Source organism: Cyanistes caeruleus, chromosome 3, assembly GCF_971803275.1.
Source record: "Cyanistes caeruleus chromosome 3, bCyaCae1.hap1.1, whole genome shotgun sequence".
Taxonomy (NCBI): Eukaryota; Metazoa; Chordata; class Aves; order Passeriformes; family Paridae; genus Cyanistes; species Cyanistes caeruleus.
In genome coordinates, this window is record NC_141703.1 from 70,525,841 (window position 1) to 70,553,216 (window position 27,376).

At 35.0% G+C, this 27,376-nt stretch overlaps 1 protein-coding gene and 1 long non-coding RNA gene across 13 annotated transcripts in view; both read right to left on the reverse strand.

Moving 5' to 3' along the window:
- The window catches only part of SGCG (sarcoglycan gamma), a 106,869-nt gene that overhangs the window by 32,994 nt on the left and 46,499 nt on the right, over positions 1-27,376 (reverse strand). For 4 of the 12 annotated variants that reach the window (XM_086881831.1, XM_086881833.1, XM_086881839.1 and 1 more), the window contains 3 exons: positions 20,133-20,327; positions 7,848-7,949; positions 4,220-4,307 (listed from right to left, as the gene is read on the reverse strand). In XM_086881831.1, the coding sequence (XP_086737957.1) occupies positions 4,220-4,307; positions 7,848-7,949; positions 20,133-20,327 (385 nt within the window). Of the gene's footprint in view, positions 1-4,219; positions 4,308-7,847; positions 7,950-20,132; positions 20,331-26,699; positions 26,800-27,376 lie in introns of all 12 variants that reach the window. The other 8 variants (XM_086881828.1, XM_086881829.1, XM_086881834.1 and 5 more) reach the window with 3 other exon arrangements.
- LOC147654228 (uncharacterized) lies at positions 735-2,258 on the reverse strand. Its single transcript, XR_015284748.1, has 2 exons — positions 2,186-2,258; positions 735-1,102 (listed from the first exon to the last, which is right to left on the reverse strand). It is a non-coding gene; the product is annotated as an uncharacterized LOC147654228 (long non-coding RNA).

The following is a 27,376-nucleotide window of genomic DNA, read 5'->3' on the forward strand; positions in this document are numbered from 1 at the left end:
TTGGTCAAAGGTTGGACTTGACCCTGGAGGTCTTTTTTAACCTTAATGATTCCATGATTTCCTTTGTCTCTAGCCCTCCTAGTATCAGGTGCAAGTTAGAAGCTCTCCTTAAGCTTTCTTTTCTTGCAGGTTAAACAAACACAGCCTCTTCAGACTGTAACACTTCATGTGCTTCATTCCCTGGCCATCTGAACAGCTCCCTGTGGGCACCTCCTCCTCTGGCTCACAGCTCCATCATATTCCAGCCCCCTCCCAGGGGAGGGATGATGCAGCCCAGTGTTCTCTTAGTGCTCACTGCCACAAGGATACACTGCAGGTACATGTTCAAGCTGTCCATCAGGACTGGGGGTGTCTTCTGCAGACCTGCTGCACAAAGTTTTAGCAGCCATTTGTCATCCTCTAAATCTTATCTATCTAACCAAATTTTACATTGAAATAAAGTAGCATGTATGTCTTGATATGATCAGATTCACTGATAGCTAGAATTTCTATACTTCAGGAAGTAAACATTCCTACTTTAAACCCCTTGGAATAAATATTGTAAATCCTTGATCATAGCAAGACTTAATCACCTCAAAAATTCTTCAATGAATTTTCAAATTTATCTTTCTACTAATTTCTCCTATGGTGTATCTTCCTTTATTATAGCCTAGCTGGACAGCAATTAAAGTTATGCAAATAATCATCTTCTTGCGGACAAAGACTTTCAAGAAATACATTCTGCCTTTTATCTTAAAGATAAGAAAGAATTTATTTGGACAAAAATGGGGTTTTTAATGAAAGGCTTCTGGGAAAAATAAAGAAGGAAAAACTAAATGATTTTACAATGTCATTAAGTTTATGAAACTGGCTTCAGGGTTTTCCCTGTGAAAACAAGATCAAACTCTTCTTAGAATCATCATGCTTCCTTAGCACTGTTTTCTTCTTCCAATGCCTCTTATGAAAAAATACCATCACTTGAAAATGAAATATTAAAATGCTGATAAGAAAACTGTACATGATTTGACTATGGAAAGCAGTAGTTTTCTAAATGGTGATTATTAGGCTAAAGCAATGTATAAGGTACTGACACTGATCTGTTCCCTTGGAATGTTGTCCCAGTCTGAAAAAAACAGATAGCACAAACAGTCTTATTGTAATAGCAGTTCAGATTAATGTTATAGACATGAAAATAGTCTCTAAGCAGAATTTTGACTGTAATTCTGTTTTCATACTGCATAAGCCATTTTGACTTTCACCATATTCCCATGCTTTCTGAGTGAAGCTGATTTCATGCTTAACAATGCAGAACAGCTTCATAATCCAGCTATCTAAATAAATTCCAACAAGCTCTAAAGACTCTAAACTGAACCCCTGATCTGAAGCTACTGATGTTACTATTCCTTGGTGTAAAAAAATTAAACTAGGATGAGGATCAGCAAACCATTCTACCGGAATCTGCTCTCACAGAACTTATGTAACTTTGGAAACCTTGGTTTTTCTTTTTTTTTAAAGTTTTTAATTTTTTTTTTTAATTTTCTCCTGAAAAAGACATATTACAAAGAGAATTTAGGGTCTTCTGGAGGTTGAAACCTCCTTACATGATCCTTGAAAGACAGATAAAGACAGTGCTCTTCACTGACTTCTTATCCATGACTGAACACAACTGCAAAAGCTGACTGTATTATTTTCATCTGCTGATAAACTGTCATAGAGTTGTTTATTTAGGTAAAACATCATTTAAACTGTTTGATACCAATGCTGCTCTTAATGATTTGATAACTGACTATACAGTCTGTATGTTTCTTTTATATGTAACATATTTATCAGTACTCATTACTGAAAAAGTTTGACAAGTTTTTTGCACTAAGTTGATTCACTGTTACTCAGGATATAAATCGAAAGTGCTGAATTGCTCTTTTTTTTCTAGGATTGAATAAGGCTTTTAAGTAGCTAAGAAAAGGAATCTTGGAGATCTTAATTAGTAGCTTTCTTGGATTACCAAAGAAAGTTCTAGATATTTCAGTTTTCAAAGTTGATAAGCAAGCCATAACAATGACACCTGAATCTTCTTCAGGATTTTAAGAAGAGGAGCTATTCTAATGAAAATATTTACCATCTGTTCTGTACACATTGTTGCCTTGCCTATAAGCAACTCTCTCCACAACTTTCTTAATTCCCTATGACCATCAAGCCTGTACATTACCAGAATTATGCCTTGCTTAGATTCCTTCCTGTCTGGATGTTGTTGGCCAAAATCCTTCTAAGTCCCATTTTTCCTAGAAATATAAATAAAGCGATCACTTCCTTTAAATAAAGATCTTATTTTCCTTTATGCCTTGTTGTTTTGTTCTTGTATGCTTATTTGTAAAAAGTAATTAAAAGAGAATGGGTATTTTTGTCATCCAGGGGGCCACTGAAGTCAAAAAACAGTAAATAACATAATTGGTTTGTTTGTTCGTTTTTTAATTATGATCCCTATTATTTTGAAAGTATTATTTTCCTGGCAAGCAGTTTTTAAAGTATTTGCATTTAGTGAGGCTTCTGAAATCAGTATAATTATGGGTCATAGTTCGAAACCCAACATCTACAGCATTTTGTTTTAAAAAACAATGTCCAGACAACTCCTCCAAGTGATGTTTCATGCAGATGAACTGAGGTGCACGTAGAAGCTCTAAAGTGATCATGTTGGAAGTTGTTCACATTTTCTGTCTTTTTAGTATATCTGTGATTCATGAGGGAACATATAATATGTGCCTGTTATCTTCATAGGGGGAATTTCACAGAAACTCAAGTAAAGATTTGTTTCACATCTCTCTTGTGAATTACTTCTGTTGAAGACTGGGTATTTAAATCATTCTTAGTAACTTATTAAATTCTTTTAACAGATCATTTGAATCACAATTTCCATGAGTTAAAAGGTATTTTTGTTATAAGCTTGTGAGAGATGCTATATTATGTTGTCATCTCTGGAACAATTCCAAGCTTATCTATACGACCCTTTCACAATTGCAAATAGTCCTATTTGTAAGATGAGTAGAATTTTAAGGCATAGTTCCATCATGTTGGCAATTATGGAAGATATTAACTCTTCAGAAAATGCTTGTGCATATAAAGTAAATATGTCACACACCTATTTATCACACTCCTTTTGGTAATGATTTAGGGGTATTTTCTTAAGACAAGTCATTCAGAACTTTATGGTTGACTGAATTAAAAAAAGGGAATTTTAAAACATTTAAAGGCTGAATTGTAATTAATTGCATAATTATACATATTTAAGGAGAATAACAAGCTCCTTCATATATTTTATTTTTTTTCCCTTTTGTTTTAGAACTGTTTGAAAACAGAGAAGCTTGCAAAACATTTTATGAATTGAAATGGTAATTCTTCAAACAGGAGTTGCCACAGAAGTTACATAGCCTCAGCAGCATGGAAAAGTTACTCATCAATGCTCTGCTGGGTACCAACTTAGTAAACTACTTAAACATATCAGGTTAGGCTACAGTTAAATAAGCAGGAATTTAATGCTTTGCTGCCCGAGGACCTTGTGAGAAATAAGTTAATAAATTGTTACATTTTTCTCCAATGTCAAATAAAGGTTGAAAAATAGTAACAAAGCTAAGAAAAATTTTGTCATCGATCACACCAATTGTTGCCATTCTTGCCTTAAAAATATGATTTAAAGAGTCAGGTCTGTTTATTTTTGCTACCAAGATCTCTCACTTACATCTGTCTAAATCTATTGATTTTACTGAGTAAACCACTGTATTTTACTGCTACCATAGATAGTAAAGAATATAAATGTCTGAGTTTTGAACTTGAAAAAACTTAAAATTTATAATTATTTTTTTTTTTAGGATGTTGGATTAAATGTATTAGTTTCCGGAATACTAGGAAATAGAGAGACTCTAGACATGTTTTCTTAGTGCATTTTCTCAGAAATTGATTTGCAACTACCAATAGATATTTCCACAAGGAAAAAGGGTAACTTTTGCAGAGACCTTTCTTGCATAACTCTGCAATAAAGAAGTGCTTCAAATATTTAAAGAATTAATGCTTACCTGAGAAACTGAAAATATACTGCTGCTTTTTACTGAGTGGCAGGTGGACTATTCAAATATAACCATAATAGTAATGAATAATAATGTGTTTAGCGCTTTATATTCTCAAATCTCTATACAAATATTCACTATAATGTTTCCAAAGCAGTGGACAAGAAATAATCACTCAGACTTACCCACATTTAGCCTGCCTGTGACTTCTCCATTTGAATTGCGAGCATTCACAGTCACATTGTGAGTAGACTGGAGAAGCAGTGATGAGTCCTGAAGTACAAAGAAAGAAAAAAAGTATGTTGGACAGAACAATCAGAATTGTGAACAATTTTCAAAATTTAGTCTAGTGTTGGTATCAACTCAGTCATTGAAAGGTCATTGCAGCTACAAAACTATCCACAAATATCACCAAAGAATGTGGGCAATATTTCTGATTATTACAACTGTATCAGATTTAAAGTAAGGAAATTAATTAAAGGGTATAGGTCAAGTGAACAAAATCTGTGCTACTGGACCAATGAATGTGCTGCTTACATTTTATCTTTTGTAAAAATTGCTTTAGTACTAGATTTCCTAACTTCCAGTACATAACTGAGATTCCTGGAGGAAGCCATTTAATTGAGTGTGAGCACCTCACTTTGAGAAACATGCATGTGCATTCTGCTTCCTCAATGGTCAACACAGTCTGTAGGCTGTGGCCTAATTTTGGCACCTGGCACTGATTCCCCAGGCAAGGAAGCTGCAACAGTGAGTGATGGAGAGAGTGGCAGGCTGACTAGATCAATGCTGACCTTAACAGATGACAGTACAGGTGATTTTCAGGGTAATCATAGTGGCCACTGTCTTTACTTGACATTAAATATCAGAAAATTTTCTAGGGACGCAAAAACTCATCACTCTCATTTGTATCATCAAACTGTAATACACTGGTAGACTTCAAAAAGAGGGGATGAAGTTCTCTGCAGTAAAGGTGATTTCATACTAAAGCATACTTTGTGTCTAAAGGACAAGAACTCAGTAAGTGCTAAGAAGTGCCTATGCATATCTTAGTTGCCAAAGTATCAGGGAATAGATGGTATGAAGAGGGTATCAGCAAGCTGCCTGCTTGTGACCTCAGTGGAGATACCCATTCCTAAATAAATGAGTTTCTAGCTACTGGAATATTGTTAAAAGATCAGCCTCTTTCATAGCTATGGCTTCAAGTTATTTTTCTGGACTCACCAGAGACTATGCAGGACCTTGAAGGGCTAAGCCCTGAAAATAACCCCAAGGCATGTTCTCATCTCAATTTAATGCTTAGGGTATGAGACAACCTGAGAGTTTTAAACACTTTTTACGAGAAGGATTTTACTACAAATACTTATTTAGTAACAGAACCACAAAGCTGATTAAAAAGCAACACGCAATTTGGACTCAAACTTACACATTTTTTAAAAAGAAAACTAATGGTATCTTACATGTAGGTAGAAAGGCTCTATCAAAAGAAGTCATTAAGAGAGAAAAATAAATGAATCTCACTTTATAAATTATATCAGGAGAATATGAAAGCTCACAGAATTAACACAAATAATTAAGTCATAGGAAAAAAGTAAGCCATGTGTTAGAATGAACATTAATGGTAATAAGTTAGTATGAAGTGGAAAAGGAAGGTCAAAAAAGATTGGGGATTGGGTAAATACAGTACAGTTAAGTAAATCTGCTAAATGACCCAAAAATCTGGGCATCTTTATTACATTTATTTGATTGCCACTGGTTGATTTGAAAAATATTTTCGTAGTTTGTGATACCAAATGGAAGTGTGAATTAACTGTACTCTAGACCTGCTGCTGCCACAGATGTGGCGTTGACTAATTAAAATCTAGTAACATATTTTAAAATGCTTGTCTTTTATCTTTCCATGAAGATGCTTTAGCAAAGGTGCAATGGTCTTGACCACAGCTCTGCGCTGGACTCATAATGAAGGCATAAACTTGTAATAGGCTCCAGAGACAATGCACAGCAAGTAGATTTTCTGCTACATATTTTCTTAGCGCTTTGGAGACCTCATTAGGTGAGAAAATCTGTTAGGAGACTGCAAGGAGAAACTATTAAGGCAAGGGAGAAAGATGCTTTGAAAGCTGAGAGGGGCCAGGTTCTCCAAGACAAACTTAGAAAAAGAAAGCTTAACAAATAAGTAATGTTATGAGAATAAACACATAAACGGCAACTCAGGAGAACAAGCTGCAGGCAATTAAGCCTTTAGAGAGTTCAAATATTTTAAAAAGCAAGGATACAAACAAAAAACCTCTGATAAATTGTCAGTAGGCAGAGAGAAGCAGTAGCCTGAAGGCTCTAATTAATGCATGCTACTAATGATCATGACGGGTCATTGGACAGCTGAGCTTATATTAGATGCTGCCACACCTCTTTTTCCTACATTTGTACTAAATGTATTAAGAGCTGAATGGAATATTAAGAGAGCACAAATGGTAGCTTAACACTTCATAATGATCTTTGGGACTAGAGGGAGTTCTTAAACATTAGCTGTGATGGCCTTAAAAAGTTACATGTCTTACTGGATAAACAACCTCAAGGGAAATTCACCAAAGCACATAAATAGTTTTCTCACTGCCTGTGAGGCAGAAAAGAATACAGCATAAGAAGCTAAATGGAAATATAGATATAGTAATGGAATTTCACTGTCTTAATTAAGAGCTGTTCCTGAAACTGGAAATACTTGTTGCAGAAAGAGAGGAAAATAAAGGCTCAATATAACTAAAATATGTTGGTGTTGCTTAAATTTTAGTAATCAAGCATGTTAACAGCCTCATTCTGATAAATTTCTGTACGTTTTCTCTTGCTATCGCAAAACAAACACTAACTTTTTTCCTAAGTTGAGAAAAGTCTCATGGCTGGCTATTTCTTCTCAATTACATGTCTGAGGATGTGAAAGAGCCATATTTGGCTTTTACTGTCACTGAATAGTACTTTATTTAATGAAATGTCCCACTGGTTGATGATGATATTTACAAAACATAAAACTTTATTTTGTGAGACACTGGACTATGGACATATTTATTTTATTGGATAATTTATTTATCTCTCTACAAAAAATTCACTGGAGTTTCAGCGTCCCCCTGGATAATCAAAATCTAAATCAGATTCTCTCTTCCTTTTCCTATACCCAAAACTTCCATACCTTTTCCATTCTCAGTGACATTTTAAAATTAATCATTTTGATAAATAGTTGACCAAGTTTTTTACCTCACTAGCAATAACAACAACAAAGTTTTCTATCTAGATAAACCAGATTAAAGACTAAGTCTTTCCATTTAGACCTGTAAATTTTATATACATAAATATATAAACATGCCATATATTTCATGGCATTGTCTTTAAAGTGAAAAAAAGATATATATTAGAGAAATCATAACTTTTCAATTAGGATCCACTAATTTTAGAGATATTGGAACTATTCTGTAGCGGTTGAATAAAGAAAACAAGCAGTTTCCTAGTAGAAGCCTGTATTAAAAAATAATCTTACTAAAAATAATGAAAAACTTTCTATATGCTCCTCAAGTTCTAGGATTACTTACATATGATAGCAATTATAATTCCTGTTTGAGCTGCTTATCACATACCTAAGAGATAAATGTTAATTCTGACAAATCATCATAACACTGACCTTGTAAAGTATACAGAAATATGTACAGATATACACATACATTCACATACATATATATTTTTCTAACATGACAGAAATCATGGGAAATTAAATTATTCAGAAGTTCATTCATTTTATATAGCATTATTCCAAGATTACCCACTTACCACTCTCGAATGGATTTCTTTGGCATAAAGAGGGAATAAGAATTCAGATTCCCCTTCCAGTCGAAGGCCTTCTTTTGTAACACGCAGGTGTCCCATTCCAGTCTGAGGAGAAGATGTGACAATTATGCACAATTTACTATTGTTGGTGTATTTATTTTGTTTAATTTTCATGAATTAAACATTTTCAGAGCTGCCTGCCTCAAGTCTACTGATAAATATACAAATAGTAATGCATATAAAATTTTGAGAATTCCTTATTTTTTTTTCCAGGAGTAATTTTCTGTGAGAAATTGCAGGTTTCATGAAGTTATTAAACTAGGTGATTGTTTTTTGGGTTTTTTGGGGGAGGGAGGGCGTGGAGTGGAAATACAGTTTCATAGTTATTAAATTGAAAAGAAATGTATTTGTATTGACTGTGCTGAAACAACTTTTGTACTTGCCTTCTAAAAACGTAATGAACGATAAACTTTTACATTTGAGTACAGACATAAAAAACCTTACGTTAACATCTCAGGGTTTATTCAATCAATAATGTAAGCCTACAGAACAGGCAAAGAGGGATTTTTATTTGCTTTCACTTTCAGCAATTACTTCTTTTTAATTAAGTTTTAATTCATTGGTTTAGGTTTTCTCTCCTTTAACTGTAGGTCAAGGCTCTGTATCTCATTATCATGTACTTTTTTTTCTCTATTACCTGCTTCTCATTTTTCAGCTCCTTTCTTCATCATTCCCTCCTGCTTTCAGCCCAGTTATTCTTTCCAGCTGATATCTCCTTTCTTTCTTTTTTTTAATTTCCTTTCATCATTATCATAGAATTGATAATGTGAAAAATGAGTGAGGAATTACTTCAGTAACTGCACCAGGGTTTTCAGGCTTCAGCTGCAAAGTCTTTCACAGGTATTTAGCTAATTTGTAAAGGATTCACCCCTTTCCCTGACATAAAGAGAGACAGAAAACTTGCCAAGAATAAAAAAAAAAAAAAAAAAAAAAAAGGAAGGAAAATAGGAAAATGAAGCCTTCCAGAGTTTGGCCACATGAAAATGCACTGCTGCAAATGACAAGGAGCAGAGGGAAGAGCTAAATAAAAAACAATAAACCCTAAAAAGTATTTCCACTCCAAACAGTTTTCAGGTAGTTCTCCACGTAAGCGGATGAGACACATTACCACTGATTATACATCAATAAACTGTTCATCTAATGAATCATGTTGGTCACTGATAAAAGTTACGATTGAAGAGATGGCAATTGCTTTCAAATATATGTTCTGACTAATCAGATTATATATGTATATATGTAATGCTAAGTAACATATCAAACCAGCCTTCAATGAAAAATTATAGCTATTTTTTCAGCAGGCCTGAAAGGAGACAAAGACAGAAACAAGTTTTGCTTAAATTCCATAAGGTACGAAATGTTCATTCGCTCCACTGGAGAGTACAACCACGATTCTTTCTTAGCAAGATTTGCTTCAGGAAAGAGGCTTTTAGAGCAGCTATTTATGGAATCTGTTTTTCAGGGTCAAATATTTTACTCTTTTGAAATATATAACGTACTGACTTTTCTCAGTGAAAACAGATATGGTTTCCAAATTCTAGACCAGTGCAAAGCTTTGAAAAGTACCCAGTATATACTGATACACCCCGTAAGGCAAAACTAAAATAATACCTATGACAAGCTTTAAAAATGACAATTCCTAGCCAGCACTGACTGATTTAGAAATATATTTTTCTAGTGCAGACCATGGGCAGTTTTTTCTAAATTGCAACACTCTAACATTATAAAGACACATAGGTTTTAAGACAAACACTTTTGAGAAGTCTGATGTGAAATACCAGGATATTATAAAGAAATACCACCAACAAGTATCTTCTCTTTTACTTACCAAATTTAGGGTCTGATAATTAACTCTGGGCTCATACCTTTTCCCATCAGGTGAAAGTAGTTTATATTAGCTATGAGGTTTAAACAGAGTTTGCATATTTTTATGGAATATAAAGACCTAAATAAGTAGTACATTAGAGAACAAGTACAAAAAAAATGACATTGACAAATCTGAATTTAAGAAGGCAGAGGAAGTACTAGCAATTAATTCTTGCTCTGAAGCAAACTGGAGAATATTAACAAACTCCTGGGTGACAATTTCTGTCCTGGCTTTGACAGGAAGAAATTTTTAGTAGACAAAAAAAAAAAAAATTATGGGACGAAAATGATGCAATTTACTCAGCACACTCATTCTAATGGATTCAGGTTTCACAGCAATGATTAGTTAAAAATGCTATATAGACAAAGAAATGTCTTTGACCTAAAGAACAGTATGCCACATGATAAAACTCAGCACTTTCAACTTATTTGAAAGTTCCTTTTTTTTCAGTAAATCCAGTCATATCCCTCAAGATTACTTTGTATAAGTATGTCCTCCAGTATGCCATATTTCCTTCATCAGATATTTAATTTAAGGATTGACACAAAGCTCACGTTCTTACATATTTACCTAACAGCCTCATTATCCATTCTCACTGACCACTTGGAAGTGCAAACCCAGGGAAATTTAGATTTGGGTTATGTGCATAAATAACTAGCAGTGAGGAAAAACATAAACTTTGTAATATGCATGCAAACAATAAAAATGTGGATTTTATATAATGATCCTCACTTCTATTACCTTTGTGACTGCAAACAATTGTTATGTTCTTAGTAACATGATATTTGAGCATCTTAAGATTGTAAAAGGACTGAGTTATGCAGTACAGTGAGATAGGGGAATTCTATTGTGCCCCTTTTATAACTGAGAAATTAAAGTTACATGGAATATAAAAGAGAGGAATTTAGACTAAACAGCCACCCCAATGCACTGAGATCAAATGCTATGTTCCAGGAAAAGGCAGAGTATAATAGTTAGACATAATGTTCTCTCAACAACCACTCTGCTTACATTACCAATTGCTATTTACTGAGTATTGTGGCTTCCTCAGTGATGAACAAACTTCATGCTTTCTGTTTCAAGGATTTGATTCTGTTCCTATTCAAATAATTGAATAAAAATACTTCTACTGACTTGAGGAAAGGGACCCAATATCAGTTAGATGTGGACTTTGATGCAGTTGTAGAACAAGCTGTTGCTTAGGGTTGGGAAAAAGAAGTGCTTCGTTAAACACAGGAGATGTATGCCAAGTCTGGATCCTCGTTATCCTGATGCTGGTGACTGTCACTGCTCAAGTTTGCTGGACCTGAGCTGTAACACGCTGTTGTACATACAGATATAGCTGAGACTCACATTTTGTAATTACTTAAAGCCCTCAGCAAGGCAGGGACACATCTGTACAGCAGGGAAGGATGAACTGGCATCTCTGTAGACAGCAATCAGGTTTTATTGCTGCAAGGAATTGTCTAGCGTGGAAACTGCTGGCAGCTGCCAAACTCTTATGCACCAAAGATGCAACTTAGCATTAGTGTTCACAAAGGTGTGACCAGTTTTCATTTCAGAACTGCTTGACTTACTCTAACTGCAGCAACAGGACGTCTTCAACTGCAGTAGAAGCATTTTTTAATAATTTGAAAATGCTTCCAAGCAGGTAAGTGCTTGGAGAAACAAAGACAAAGCCTTCTACCAAAAATATTCAATCTCTGAATACTCATAAAAGCTCATCAAAAGACTTTGATTGAGAAGTCCTAGTCTAAAGGACATTTGACATCCAGCTTTTCAGTGGATTATCTACATAGGGATACTCCAAACCAGCTGAAATTGAGTAGCCACCACTGCAGAATCACAGGTAAGATGCACTGTGTGGTGTAACACCTGGATGGCAGGACCATCTTGGATATGTTATCATTCTCTTAGACTCTAAACAGAGACTCCAGACTTCTAGGAGTGGAAAACAAGCAGAAAACAAGAGCTCTAGGGCTCTTGCACACACGGTGAGTTGCTCTCTGGTAGCTGATCCTCCTGCAGCCTATGGCATAAGGAAGCAAAAAAGCTTCAGGTAATTTATTTGGGATTTATATCCCAGGAATATGACAATGTAGGTCTGCTGCTGTAGGCATGTGGCCCTTAGAAATGAGCATGAGGGCATGAGGCATGGGGAACATTAATTCAGTTTAAAAATGAGCATTTCTAGCATTTATTTTCCTACCCACAGAGAAACTGATAAACATTGGCTCACTAGATTTGGCCAACCACTCTCCATATCATATATCATATCATATCACATCATCACTGTTTCTGCACCTTCTCAGCATTAGACTCAAATGCAGTCCTCAGATTTCTCTGAATAAGAGAAACTGAACTTCTGCTCTCTGTAACAGCTAATATGTTACTATGGTTACACCAAAAAAATTCTCAAAAGTTGACTCCAACATTAGTTTTAACACACATTCAATTCAAATCAAGTAGCTCAGGAGTTAAAAGCATGTTTGATCTGCAGTATCTACTCCCTGAACATTCAACCTTTCTATATATTAGAAGTCCATACATGCTGTAGTGGCTTAATGAAACTGGTAATGATATAAACTTCAGAGCAGAAAGGACACAGCATTTGGTTGGGGTTGATAAAAACCTTGATGGAATGCCATGGGAAAAACCCTTCTAGTTGTGGAGAGTAAAGTATTACCCACAATTCCCCCTGATAAGTTGTATGTTAACTGTGCTAGAAAGTTCTATGGTTTCTTTGTTATTACTGGGTAAATTTTGCTGCATTATTTTACATGCACCTAATCCCAAGCTTTTATTGTTTCCTTTCCCTTGAACTCCACCCCTAACCTAGGATCTGTAAATTACTGTAATACCCTGCACCCTTTTGTATGCATCCCCTGATCGTGTCTGGCTTGTTTGTTGTTTTCTTGTTCAAGTTATTTTTTGGGTCACACAATTGTGCCTGTCCCTCTTTATTATCGCCACCTGCGGACCTCATGCTGATTATCTCCAAGGTAGCACCCACCCAGACCATCCAGGTCCAGTGTGCTACAGCATTTCCACTCAGTTAAATCCTTTTTTTTCTTGTAGGATCCTTACATCGTCCTCCTAGGCCAGATCAGGGAAAGACCTTGGCAAGTTCAGGCCAAGACATCACTTGTTCTGCCTCAAAGCTAGTTCAGTTAATGGCTTTATAGATATAGCTTGCACTGCAGTACTTCTTGCAGCAATTACTATTTAGAGAACTTGCCTTGCAAACAAGAGTGTACTGTTTCATTGAGATAATAGGACTGTGGGTAGAGATTGTTAAAGAGCAATCAGCAAAACAGGATTGGTAATGAATCTGATGAAACTCTCTGTTTGACTTACAATATCAATTTTGGAGCTAAGTACGTGCTCGGTATAATAACATTACTGATGCCTCATCTCATTTTCAGTTGCAAGGACTCTTGTTTGCTGGGCTCAGACAGAGGTTATCTGACTCATCTGCTTAGATGACAGTGGAGTCATTTCAGTCAAAGACACTGGTCAAATCAGAGCCCTTGGCAACAGCAAGCACTCCTGGTACAGAGTGTAGTCTCACCTAGCTTAGGGCTGGATACAGACCAAAACACCACTCGCAGACAACACTGAAAAGTGGGTAGATAATATCTAGAGATTTAGAAAAGTAGATGGCCACTTTGAATTCAATAGATTTGTAAGAAAACAGCTACGAATTATGCAAATTATCAGACCACTAATGTTTGCTTATTTTTACAACTTTTCTTTCATAAAATAGGATCCATATTTAAGATGCATACTTTCAAGGTATTTTCAGGTCCTCTCTAATCTTTGTTCTGATATACAGAATAACAAACTTCCTTACTTAAAGTATTAATTAAAACAGGTGTTACTCAAGACGAAAGAATATATTCTCAAAACATATTCAGTTTTAGCTTCATTTCCTTGTTCAGCAAGGACCAAATTCTGGATTTGGTTCTATGCTGCACAGATATTAAAAAATACCATTACATCTGGCATTACATCTCCTGTGTTAGAAAAACATAGTATGAAGAAATAGACTGCAATTCCCACTGCTACATAAATTTATTCAGGAATTAGGTTTTTATAAGCTGGGTAATTAATTTCATTATATTAACACTTGAAATTATGCAACTCAGGTAAAGAAATGGAATTAAATATTTTCCTTTGATTTGTAAAAGTTGTCAAAAGGGTTTTCTTAAATCCAGTTCTTAAACTTGCACGTACACACTAATCTCACTGTAGCCCTTTATTAATATTATAAATTATTCCAACAGTAGACTTAAAACAGGTGTTCCTTTACATCCTTTTACATACACATGATTTGATTAATGACATAATTCAGAATAATCAAATACTTAAAAATATATATTTAAATTAAAATACGTATCACTACTGGAAAGTCTCTCTTTGGCAACAGCCTTCTGCACTAAGTAGCTCAATATCTTTCTATTCAATTATTACTCTTTGCATAAAATATTTAAATATTTGTCTGATAGAGACAATGGGAATGACTGTAGTCTGATGGGAGGCAAACTGTATTTAACTTACTAGGAAAGTTGCAAAATACAGCTGTTTAGGATTATTCAGAATATAAACTATGGAATGTTTGTGTTCTGACATGAAAATTTGGATGAGAATTTGTGAAAAATTCAATAATTTATTTCATTTGAGTATTAAGGTAATGCAACATTCCCTAAATTGCAACTAATTCCATGGAGCACCCACTGTTAACCACAAAATGCATGAAAGGCAGTACAAGTTCACTAATGTATGTCTTTAGTGAGGAGAACTCTTGCTGTAAGTGTTCTTTACTGTACATTTTCATCGCTGTCTGCTCTGGTTTTCAGTGTTCCAAATGACTGAGTGTCTCCAATTTAATAAGGCGTGCTATTACACAGTCTATTAAGGCTCACTGTCAGAAAGTGTTAACTAATTTGCAGTTAAAATTTTGCTTTCTTAATTCATTATATTCCTAGTTTCATATTTCTGTATTTCCTTAAACAATTCCCTCCATCTTCAGGGCCTGAGTTTATCAAGTGCTTAAACAGTTGTTTACACAAATATTTTATTACAAAAGCAGTTTTTTAATTTCAAAATGCATACTTTACTTATAGATTTAGAGCAGGACCATTCATTGCCAGCTAACTAATATGTATATATAAAGATTATATACAGTTTGTTTTTCAACATGTCATATTAAATGAACCATCAACAAATTACTACTGCCTTATGGAAAACTTTGAAAAATAATTTAAAAATAATTTTTAATACTTTGCCTATATTCATTTTTAATGGGAACCCCAGAAGTTTAGAAGAGTGCTATCTCTGTGATAAAGGTTTCTGGGAATGGCTGCATGGGTAGAGTACTCCCTAATTAAAAGTAGGCCAAAGGAAAGAAACATCTGTCAGTATCTAGAAAACCCTGTATGTTTTTGTACAACTGTGGCAACTACCCTATTTATTCCAGTGCCCGAAAGTTATGTGCATAACAGAGAAAGTAAAAGCCACAATCTATCTTAAAGGGTAGAAACCCTCCCAGTCCTCACTGCCTTTGTTTCTATGTCTAGCTGAGGTGCAGGCACAAGAGCGGGCTAAACATCTGCCCTTTTCTTAGGAAGAACCATGCTTTAGTTATGCATCGTTTGACTGGACACTGTTTGATTCGGCCCTCCACAGACCAAGCTACTCCCTGTCATGATAAAGTGACCCAGGGGTTATTCTAAGGCTTAGTATTAGGACTTCTTGTTAGATTCAAACCCCAGTAAGGTTTGACATGGAAGGCAGGAGAACTTGAGATTGGGCGCAGATTTTAATTATGTTTGACTAATAGTGCATCTAAAACCAGAAAGACCTGTCTACTTCTCTTACACTGAGCTTAAAATTTTTGTCAGAGGAAACTCCACAATGAAGAAAGGCAACTAGTTATCCTGGCGAGCACTGTAGTTGCATTACTACAGCTTACTTTTTATACTTACCTGTTTGTCCACTCCTCATGGCTGTAATATCCTAACTAGGCTACAGAAATTCTGTGAGAGTCAGAAGCCTTGCTGAAGTCAAGGTAAATGATATTTTGTCTCCTCCCATCATCTATAATTCTAGACATTTTGTCATAAAATGGCAATTGGATTGGTCAGGCATCATTCACCCTTGGTAAACCCATGGCCCCTTTTATTAAAGACAAGTGCAACACTTGCACTCCCCCAGTCATCAAGGATCTGTCCAGCCTCCAAAACCTTTCAAACATTGCAGAGGATGATGCTGCAAGACAATCAGTTCTCTCTGCACCAATGCATGCACACCATCTTGTTGCCATTCGCTCTTTGTAATTCTTAACTGAAGCCGAGCTTTGGCATTCCTGACACAGAAAGCCTGACACATTTCCTGGCTCAGACATTATTTTGAAATTTCTTCGTTGTAGCCTGTATCTGCTTCCAACTCTTCTATACTGCTTTTTCATTGAAGCTCTATCACAAGTAACCTGCCTAGCTAAGCCAGGATGTTTATCTCCCTGAGTATCAGGATTGATCATTCCTACATTTGGAGGCTACAGTCCATGAACTTGATCAAGCTTTTCTGGGTAACTCCACCCTTCAGATCTAGCTCACATGGGATCCTGTGAGTAGCAGATCCAGCTGGGTGCCACCTTTAATTGTCCTCTTCAGAAGCTGTTGCTGACACCCTCTGGAAATCTTCACTGCTTCCATCCTACCACACCTGTCTTTCAGCAGATACCAGAGACATAGAAGTTCCCCTCTTCCAGACCTACTGGATCCTTCAGAATTGTCCACAGGACTTCTGACATCCTTCCAGCCCTAAATCCCTTAAGATTCTTAGTTTTCTAAACTCTTGAAACTAGCAGTCCCCTTTAGTGCTCAGAAAGTCTCATTGTATTAAAAACAGAATATGAAATTTCCATTACATGCAAAATGTGGTATGTTGTCCAGGAATATGTTGGGAAAAAACCCAACCTTTTTTTTTAAAGATGATTTCGGTGCAAAAATAATGCTAGTTTTTAAATTATTCTATTTCACCTTATTCACCAAGCTCAAGGCATAATTATTTCCATGTCTCCCCTGAAACAGCTGAATATAATGAATTCACAGGTTTCTTTGCTCATCTCCACAAAAAAAAATTGAGACCCTGTCCTTCTGAACTCCAAGAGAGAAAAGGAAAAAAAAGAATGAGACACAGCTGTATCTTTGAATTAATGAGAACAATTTGGAGATGCCCATATTTTTTTTAATTGGGGCAGCATGAGAAAAGGGATATATTCTCTGTTCAGGTTGTTCTCTTTTAGTCTAGCTTTTATGAAATGAAATGAAATGAAACAATGAAATTCTGTTCAATTTAGTCATCTACATTTGATGCTGAAGGCCTCTCAAACAATAGAGCTTAGAAAAGTTTGTCTTTCATCACTCCAAATTCTTGCAAGGAGATCAAAATCTATTCATCTTGCAGTATATCTATATCTGGTTCATGTTCCCCTTTATCAGCTTTGCTTCTTTGCTAGTATTTATCACCCTGTCTGGTTTTATGTGGGTTAAGGCAGGACATGTGTGCATGGATTAATTCAATGCCAGAGCTTCTTCAAGCTCTGTTCATAATTTCATTATTATTTTACTCTGGATCTCTGAATAGACATAGCATTGATTTTTGTATACTGCAAGTTATTACTTAATGAAAGAGACAAAGATGCTTTATAGAAAAAGAGAACACTTTTTGTACAACAAAAGAAACTTTGATGTTTAAATAACCATTCTGTCAGCTCTGAGTTGGCTTATGAAAGGGCTGTGCTATAGAACCATGTCAATCAATCACTAAAGCACCAACATCCCTATTACTGAAAAACTGTTTTCCTAATGAAACTATACACTGCAGTCATGCTATCTTTAAAGTATTCCTTCAGCATAAACTCTCTTCAGGACTCTACTATAAAAATATAATTTAAAATGTTTGCCATGTTTATTTCTAAATATCCATGTTTATTTCTAAATATGTTTATCAACCTTAGTGAAAATACAACTTGTTTCTTGTATTATTTTACAGAGAAAAAAAGTTGTTAATAACTTACTAGCTATCAATATTTAAATATTGTTGAGTGATATTTTTAAGAGTGATCTTAATGATTTTTTTTAAAACTAGGACCAAATGTTTTTAAAGTATTAGCTAAAAATAAAATATCTATTATGAATAGGTCTTATAATCTCTACACAATATACTTAGAGTACAATTAATAAATACAAATGTTATCACATTTGACATATTAATATTTGCTAAATAACTGATGATTGCATAGGATAATATTTCACTATTACTTTTAAACTCTTCCCAGTCATGGGAATGCTTCATTGGGTAAGTGTGATATACCAACAATTCACTCATTTCCTAAACAGCAAATACTTGTCAAGATTGGAACTCACAAATCCTAAAAATCTAATTCTGACACTATATTGATACCTCATTTTTGAAACAGTAACAAAATACTTGGACACATAAATGCTTAATTCCACCATGAAAAGTGTTTTGCGATAGTATTGGAAATTTCTTATGACTGTTACACTAATTCTTCATAATTGGTGTTTCCTTAGACACAGGAGAGGAGTGTGATGCATCAATTATAATTCCAGACTTTGAATATGCACTTTACATTGTTTTTAGAATTGGCGGCTAGCAGTGCTTCTCTGAGATTCTCTGTGCAGTATTTCTGGTATCCTCAGAGTTACTTCTTGTCTTGAGTGATGTAGTCCATTAAAACAACACCCAGTAAAAAAGTTCTCTATTCTTAGCAACATCACATGTACTTTTGCTGAGGATTGTGACATACATGTGCCCTTTGCACAAATGTATTTACAGTTGATATTTATCTGAATTTCAGTATTTCCCTAAAATTCTCCCATATTAATGAAGGCATTACTGTTAAGTCACTATCCAATTGGGCATGTGTGTCAGGCATACAGATTCTTTAACAAAGAATTAGGAAATTCATTGTAATTACACAGCCCACTCTGTGAAAGGATGTAAACCTGCACTGCTAGAGCTGTTACTCCACTGCTCTTGCTGCAAAAGCAGAAGGGCTCTGTCCCTCAGCAGATCAAGGCATTTGGTGCCTTCCACACAGGAGATAGGCATTCCTATAAGCAGACTTCCTAATGTTATTTTTTTTTAGTCCTCACTGGTATCATAGAATACCCAGACTCATATGTAGAAATCAAATCAACATAAAATATTTTTTTAAAACTCCTTAAATATAGAACCCTGAGCCACATAGAAAACAATTATAAGTTTTTCATGTTCTCTGTGACTTATGACATGCAGGCACTAAAAGCATATCTTCCATGTGAGCTGTATAAGAGAAAAATTATATGTGATCTAAGATGCTTTGCACTGTAATCTGTATGACAGTAACAGCGCTGTAAAGAATTCATGTAGGGGAAGACCCTTCACAGGAATTCAAGCAGTAAAAATTGTATTAGTAAGTAGGACTTAAAATTAACATACTTTCTTTTTAGTGAGTATAGAAATATTTATATTAAGAAAAAGTAGCCTTCACTTAGTGACAGAGATGTAATAATAATAGATAACAGAAACTTTCTTCAGTAGCCAGGGAAGAGCTGTAGAAATTTATTATTATTGTTTTTCTTGTAACAAGTCTATTCAAATCATCTGTGTATCACAACTTCATGTTAGGAGCAAATTAGCTTAGCTTCAATATTCACTGATGCATTTTATTGCATTCTGACTAAAGCCATATCTTGCAGACTTCTGAAACTTACCCTTTAATCTACTGCATGCAAAATTACATTATAAATATTAAAATATATATGACAGTGGAAAGTTATTAAATTTACTTATGAATTATATAGCTGCTAGCCTCAAGCATGAAGTAGTGATAATTACTTCCAAGCTGTAATTAATTGGGCAAATAAATTGTTAAATTTTAGATGCTGATAAATAGGAGAAATAAGCTAAAAAACCACAGCAACTGTCAGCAATATTTTAACTAAGGAATTCTGAATAAGATAAAATTACAGCCAACACATTTATAAAACAGCAACTAAAAAGAGACTATGAGACAACAGTAAAATACATTCTCATAGAATGGTTAGAATTCACTGCAATTTAAGGCATCAACAACCTCAGTATTTCAAAAGTTATTACTAATAAAGAAATTACATATGAGGAAGTACATTCAAAGACAGATTTTTCTAACCTACTTTCAGCCAAAGTACAAATCACAGCTGAGAAGAAAGAACCATCCATTACCTACAGAGAATCTGGTGTACATGCAAAATAAGTGAAGTGGTGAGGCAGGGAAGAGAAGACAAGAATAGAAAATTAAAGAGGACACTTACTGGGGAAAACCACATCACTTTAAGAATCCAAATTGTCAAAGAAAAATTCACAACTAGGATGATAAGCAGGAGGAGAACAAACAGGTAGAGACAACGCTTTCTCCAGCCATAAATTCCAATTTTGTAGATATATTCATTCTTCGGCCTCTCTAGGCTCGTGCCTGGTGTCGTTGTTGTATATTGTTCACGTACCATCTGCTATGTAAAAGAAAAAAAGAAAGGGAACTGCTTAGTTGTTTAATTGAAGTGACAATATTTATATAAGACTCCGAGGAAAATATGAAGATATAATTGTAATAGCTGGGAACCAGAAACTCTTACAAAATTTTACCTGGAAAGCATTTTCACTGTGCCCTGTTCAACTTACATCTCAGCTTTTGATACATGCAACGTGATGTTTTAATATATTAACTGCATTAACTGCTGTTTTCAGGAGGCTTAAATTTATTTCATCTTATAAAGAATGACAAAACTTTCTACCCATTTGTAATAATATTCCAATTCTCCCATCATAAAATATTTCACAGGATCATATCATAATCTACAGCTCACAAGTGTGTATCAGCTGGAATGTCAATACATATTAGGCTTCAGAATATGTATGTAAAGAAATGAAATTATTCTTTATGATGTACAGGAAACAATGATTTCTCAATTTATCAGATATTCATATTTAAAAATATAGCGACATTAAAAACATTGCCTACTGGGTTTAAACATCTTTATACTACAGTTTTCAAAGAAGCATTGTTTGAATTTAAAGGCATCTTACAAAGGAATCTTCCTCAAAACATGAGAATATTCACTAACTTCCAGTTTTGCAGCACAGAGATCACCAACAATTCAAACCATTTATTAAAGCATACAATTTTAGCCAAAAGAGTGAAAACTCAGCAGCTGAAGCTGCTTATCAAGAATAATAGTGGGCAATATTTGTCTCATTTACACCGAGACAGAGCAAAAAAAAAAAAAACCACAACCCAATCATAGATGTCAGAAACAAACTATGCACTATAAATTCAAGCGCTTCCCATGAGCCAGGTATGTCCACAGGCATCTTACATCCAATACCTGGTCCACTTTCCTATAAGATAATGCTTCCAATGAGAATGCCTTCAGAAAGGTTTCACACAAGTCTTCTCTCAATTCTAAATTTCCTGCTATCAATAAGATCACCATGCTCTGCTCACACAGCTTTCAAAACATGATCAAACAACATCCTTGTCTCTGTTCAAGTTTCCTGCAAAGCCATCCTGTGTCTGTAACACGCTTGTGGCTCTCAGTTCTAACCCTCATCTTTAGAAAGATATCATCTTTTGTTCCTGTAGCTTCCTAGCAAGACAGAGAATGCCATATCAGCTTACAATTGAACAGAATGCACTAGCCAAATCCACAAAAAAAAAATAATTCTTGTTTATATATATTCAAAAATTAGACCAAATAATTGGCAGTTCATAATGTAACTTTGCTTAAAAACATTATGATATAATATTATAATTTTTTTTCTGCTATCAGTCTCATAGACTGATGTATATGACTGATGTCACAGACTTATGTATATAAATATTTTCATTGCTGAAAATAGTATAACAACTTGTTACTGAGGAATTACAGGTTCTTAAATAACTCAGCTTAGCATTAGTGCAAAGTGTTTACAAGATTTACAAGATGTTACTTAATATTCACCACATGAACGATGTTTGTTTAAAAACATTGGATTATGTATTTTAGTTCTGTAGATTACTCAAGAACATAGTACTGATTACAGAATGCTGTATCATAAAGTTGATAACTATATTTTTTCTGTTTTCTACCTAATTATTGTATAGGAAACCATTATTACTCACACAGAGGCTGCCCCTTACCTGAAATCTCTGTTACTGTGTGCTGCCATGAGATACTGGGACATTTATACATACAATGGGTTCCTTAAGATGCTTAGACAAGCCTTTACCCTTCCACACAATTTTCTTCTCCACACATAACTTACAGAACAAGACACAGTAACTCTTATCCGGTAACAACGAGAGACAAACTTTGAGAAATAAGCTGTGCAGTAATTGCTCGTGAGTAGTACAACTATGTTCTGGCTCTGGCCAGGTTAATATTTAAAGCATCCAGGAGGGGCATGGCTGGGACTCTGAGGTTATCCTACAACCTGGTGCCATGTGCAGGGGGTGGTGGGGGAAAAGGGCTCCCTTCCAGTCCTGCTGTACACAGGTGAGCGGTCAGGGTTGCCAGTTTCTGTGTGGTGAGTACTCACATATAAATTTGTTTGCATCTCTTCAACGCCCCCTTCACGAGGCAGACTGCTTTGCCTGTTCCTTGTGTTGCTGTTCCCTACACCTCCAATGTAAATTTTGCAGTAGAGACCATTTGCCAAAGAGTTAATTAATTGTCACAACTTCATGTTCTTTTACAGCCTCATTACAGTGGTCTCTGAGGTCGGAATTCATCTCACAATGTTAGATATGAACAATTTAGCCCTGAATATGTGAACCAGTCAACCCGGACTCCCTTTATGGTTAATGGAGATAGGTCTCCCTGCTGGGAATTATTTATCTGACTTATGTTAGATGTGAATTTTAGACATCCTATGAACTGCTTAACTTCTCTCTATCAAGAGAAAGAGAGAGCCTGGGATGACTTTCCCATACATGTATACCTATATGTTGTAGACATTTCAACCAGAATGATTTCCAAAAGCAGTAATTCTACAAGATAGGAATTTTCTGATTTCTCTTCTTCTCTGTTCCATTTTTACCCTGTTGTAAAATGTTTATTTTGCAAGTTGAGGGTTTTATACATAATGTATTATGTACTGCTGTTTAATGAGGTGAGGTCAAAATGAATTATGCATTTCAGCAAAAAGCCTGTAAGTTTTGTGATTGTTTTCACCCCTTCAGAAATTCCACAGGGGACATCTCCCAGCACAGCATTGTTCCCTGCATGAATTATTTTTTTCCTGACAGAAAACAGTTCTGTTGTTTCTGAGCATTATTAATACTGCCAAAAATTGCTTTGGTCATAGTAAATAGTCAGTGCTGGCCTAGACAACTGAATGCTTTGAGAAGGATTTTCTCCCTAACATAATATTTCATGTTTTTTAAGAGAATTAGTGTCCTACAATTACATAATTACAGCAGAAGTCCTTTCAGAACTGATACTGTTGGACTGCTTCTTTTGGGAGAATCAACTTTCCACACTACTGACTTATATGTTCTGTATGAGCTGAAATCACATAGGAAAACAATCTCAGACCTGTCTGGAGAGATCGGAGGGAAATCTTTTTATAAGTCTGGGATGTTTTAGAAAGGTGGGCTGAAAGGAAAGCCTTAGATAGGCAGACCTCATAGTTGTTTTGTGAAGTCTGCCAAGATACAAGATAGACTCATGGAAGAAGAACAACAGTTACTTTGTACTACAATGAGAAATGGGATTTGTAAGTGGAATAACCATGAAACTAGTTGTGTAGGAGCATTCTAAACAGGCACCAAGAAAGAAGTGGTGACTTAGACACTTGGATGTACACAATTTAGTTGGAGAAGCAAGAAACCTGCAGAATGCACAATGACTCTGGTAAATGTTATCTTTGTGTTATTTTACAAGGAAGCAGCACACAGTGACCAAGAGTTAAGAAATACTGGCAACCTACAGTGCAGATTAAATGGCAATTGAATTTCAGAATGAAAATTCTTACGTCTTTCAAATGGTCCATGAAAATGTCCTATTTGCATCAGGTCAGCAGTACCACAATAAACAAACTACTACAAATAAACTACTTAATTGGAAGTGGAATTTCTTGGTGTTCCTATTCAAGGGCCACTACAATCAGCACATTTCTTATGGATTTTTGTAGATTTGGCCATAATTCATGGGATCAAGCCCTGTCACGATAGTTTGTTATTTAGAAATAGTTTCCAATTGTCATAATCTATTTTACTGGAATCCATTTAAATCGAATTACTTCTTGTCTCTTTGCTGATTTAAACAAGATACTGAATGCTAATTAGCTGCCAAAAGATTTTCACAGATCTTAAATGACAGATCAAACTCATGAAGAAGCAGTAACACTGCAGATTTTTGACCTCATGAGATTTTCCATGTGTTCAGACATTGTGTGTGTTGCATGTAAGGCATGAAATTCATGCCTGTAGTAATACATATGAGCTGCCCATGAAAGATCTGTATGTTCTTCACACTTATAATTGTCCTCCAAAAATATGTAACCATGACAGAACATTTCCCTAGCTCTGGTGCACCTTCTTCCATGCAAGGCTTAGAAACTGGTCTCTGTCATTTGAGTGATTCTGAGGTCCAGGAGATTTTTATGTTAATATTGATTAATGAAAGACATTGAAAAACTGTCTATAACTAATGGTACTGTTGGACAGAGATTAGTTTGGGCATCAAGTTCAAACAGCTACTCTGACAGCTCCAAACTTAACATTAACTTAAGGCAGCTATGGTTTTAAAATTTGAATACTTATCCTTTAACCTGCTTAGGAAAGCAAGCCTGAGTGAAAGCATATTATTTGTACTATTTTCAGGAACAATTTATCTGTAGGAAATAGTGAAGACGGAATATTAATTCAATTAAAATAAGTAATCTCAGTATATTTCAACTCTAAAAGTATGTTTTCATTGTTTTTGTTCATAAATGGCTGTTATTTTCATGCAAATAAAATTCCCCTTTATACACAGTTCAGAACTGTGTCACTCAAGTACTTTGTCATGTTGTCTTAATGCAACTGTTAATAACATACAATTAGAAAACAACCTAAATACAGAACTACTTGGTTAATACCAATAACCAGCTGTAATTACATTAATAATAATTAATATTGATAATTATTATTAATAATTATTAATATTTCATGTTTTCAGCAAAGAGACAAAAAGCTTAGCATTCAATAAAACCTTTTCAAATCAGAGTTCAGAAGAACTGGTGAGGTTTCACAATGAAATTGGCACCACTGGTGCTCGTACTATGCATGTTCTTCTTCCTGAACAGTCATCAGTCCATCTACTCCTCCCTCTTGTTCTGGTTTTGGCCAGGACAAGGGTAATTTTCTGCGACAGCTGGAAGGAGACATTGTTGAATGGGTGTGTCCAGGACCCTGATGTTTTTCTATACCCCAGCAGGTCATAGCCATGGGTGGGGAGGAAAGGACTCTGGCTTTTGAGGAAAAGGGCTTTCCTTTCAGAGGAAGAAAACATGTTTGGGAAGAAGGGATCTGGTATTTTTTTATGGTTGCATGCTTTCCATGCAAGTAATTTCTTTGTCCTATACCTTCTCTTGTTGCTGTTACTGTTTGTTTTCTCATCTCATTGTTGTTTCCAGCAAACTGTTCTTATCTCAAGCCATAATCCTTGCCTTTTGTGATTCCAGTTGGAAGGGAGGGGGAGCAAGTGGCATTCATGGGCAAGAAAATTCACAGTATGTGTGGGCATGAAAGAGGTGATAGTGCAAAACAAAAACAGTACAGTGAAAAGACTATTTCAACCTCTTAAACTAAATTCTTGTGCCATTGTATACAAACAGCAAACTGAAATTAAACAACCTGTCAGCTGAAGCAAGTGAGAGCTACTTTTATGCTTTGCATACAGTATCTTCAAGGAATATTATGTTCATTTTTTGTGCATGTTGTTTAGGGCTAGATGTAGATTGTATTAGTATAGTATGAACATCACAAGTACAGCAAGACTTCACACTTGAGTGCATTCAGGCACAAACACTTTTGTCTTTGTAAACACAGAAGCTGTCCAATGATTACTCCAACAGGAAACTGAAAGATGAAAGACAATTGAGGCAATCCTGTTGTTCAGAGAAAAAGATGAGAAACCTTTGGAATCCATATAGAAAAGCTTTCAGGACAAAAGGCAGGGAAAAATCAAACTCATGATTACATGAAAATTTTATAATTACTTTCAGCCTTTCCATCATATTGTATTGTAATCATATTGTAATCTTGCCCAACCTAGCTTTGTCGAAGTTTTTGTGTTGTATAGCATATTACAGTTTGAATTATAAACTAGTGTCATCAGCTGAAAAGAGACGGATCCCTGCAGCATAATTTTTGGAAACCAGGGAAGAAATTTATATGGCCTAGTTAACTGTTTGCATACCCTGTGGTGCACATTTGCATAATAACTATGACATGGTCACAATTAACAGCTTTGTACATTTTTAAGTAGAGTTGAAAGGCCATCACTGACAGCACAAGATTAAATGAATATTAATGACAATATATATAAAATATACATTATATATAAAATATACAATATCGCTATTAGAACATATTAATATGCTATATAAAATACTCTTTGTCTAATATGTCTAGTCATGAATCTCATTTACAATAAATTTTTTTAAACCTTGTTTTCTATCTTTCAATTTGTTTTCCTCCTTTAAAAGTTCTGAAAACATGAATGAGGTAAGAAAAAATACAAAATCATGTTACTCCCACCAGAATTAAAAGACTATACAAAAATATTACATAGACTTTTTGTAAATTATTTGTAAAAATTTGTAAATTTTATACACTATTTTAAATTTTTACATACCTTATGAGCATTTGAAGAAGAATTTGTGGTATGAGACTTGTTTTTTATGCAAAAAGGGAACTTTCTTTCTGAAATTCAGTCACTATTACAGCCATGTGACCTTGAGTACCATAATATGAAAGGAAAATTAAAATCTCACAATTATTACTTTTTACTAAGAACTTAGAATAACTGATGTAGAAATGCTTGAATGATGATGCAGGTGAGGCTACCTGTTTAAACCCTGTGGAACTCTTACTACTATTACTAATTCTAGAAATAATCCCTTAAGAAGAGAGAAAAGAGAGGTCTGTACAGCCATTGTTTTCACTTAACAGTTAAAGACTGAGACACATTAATGGTGTCAAGATCATTTGTTTCCTTACACACTGTTCTTTGTATAATGAACTTTCATAGTTTCAGCATGTAAAACACTGTCTTATCCTGTTGAATGTCATTCAGTGTTTTCCAACAGGCTTTATTACCACAAAGACATTTTAAAAGTCAAACCTGCAACAGGTAACTAATCTCTTCTTACTAGTACAGTTTTTATTCTCCAACCCTTTGAGAAGATACCTCATGGGCCTTGAGTAGAGGATAAAAATGCGATAGTGAACAATTTGCTTTAATGAACCTAATTGTGAAATAAATTTTGCCCTCTAAAGTCCAATACACTTTTCCCCCATAGTAGCTGCTCT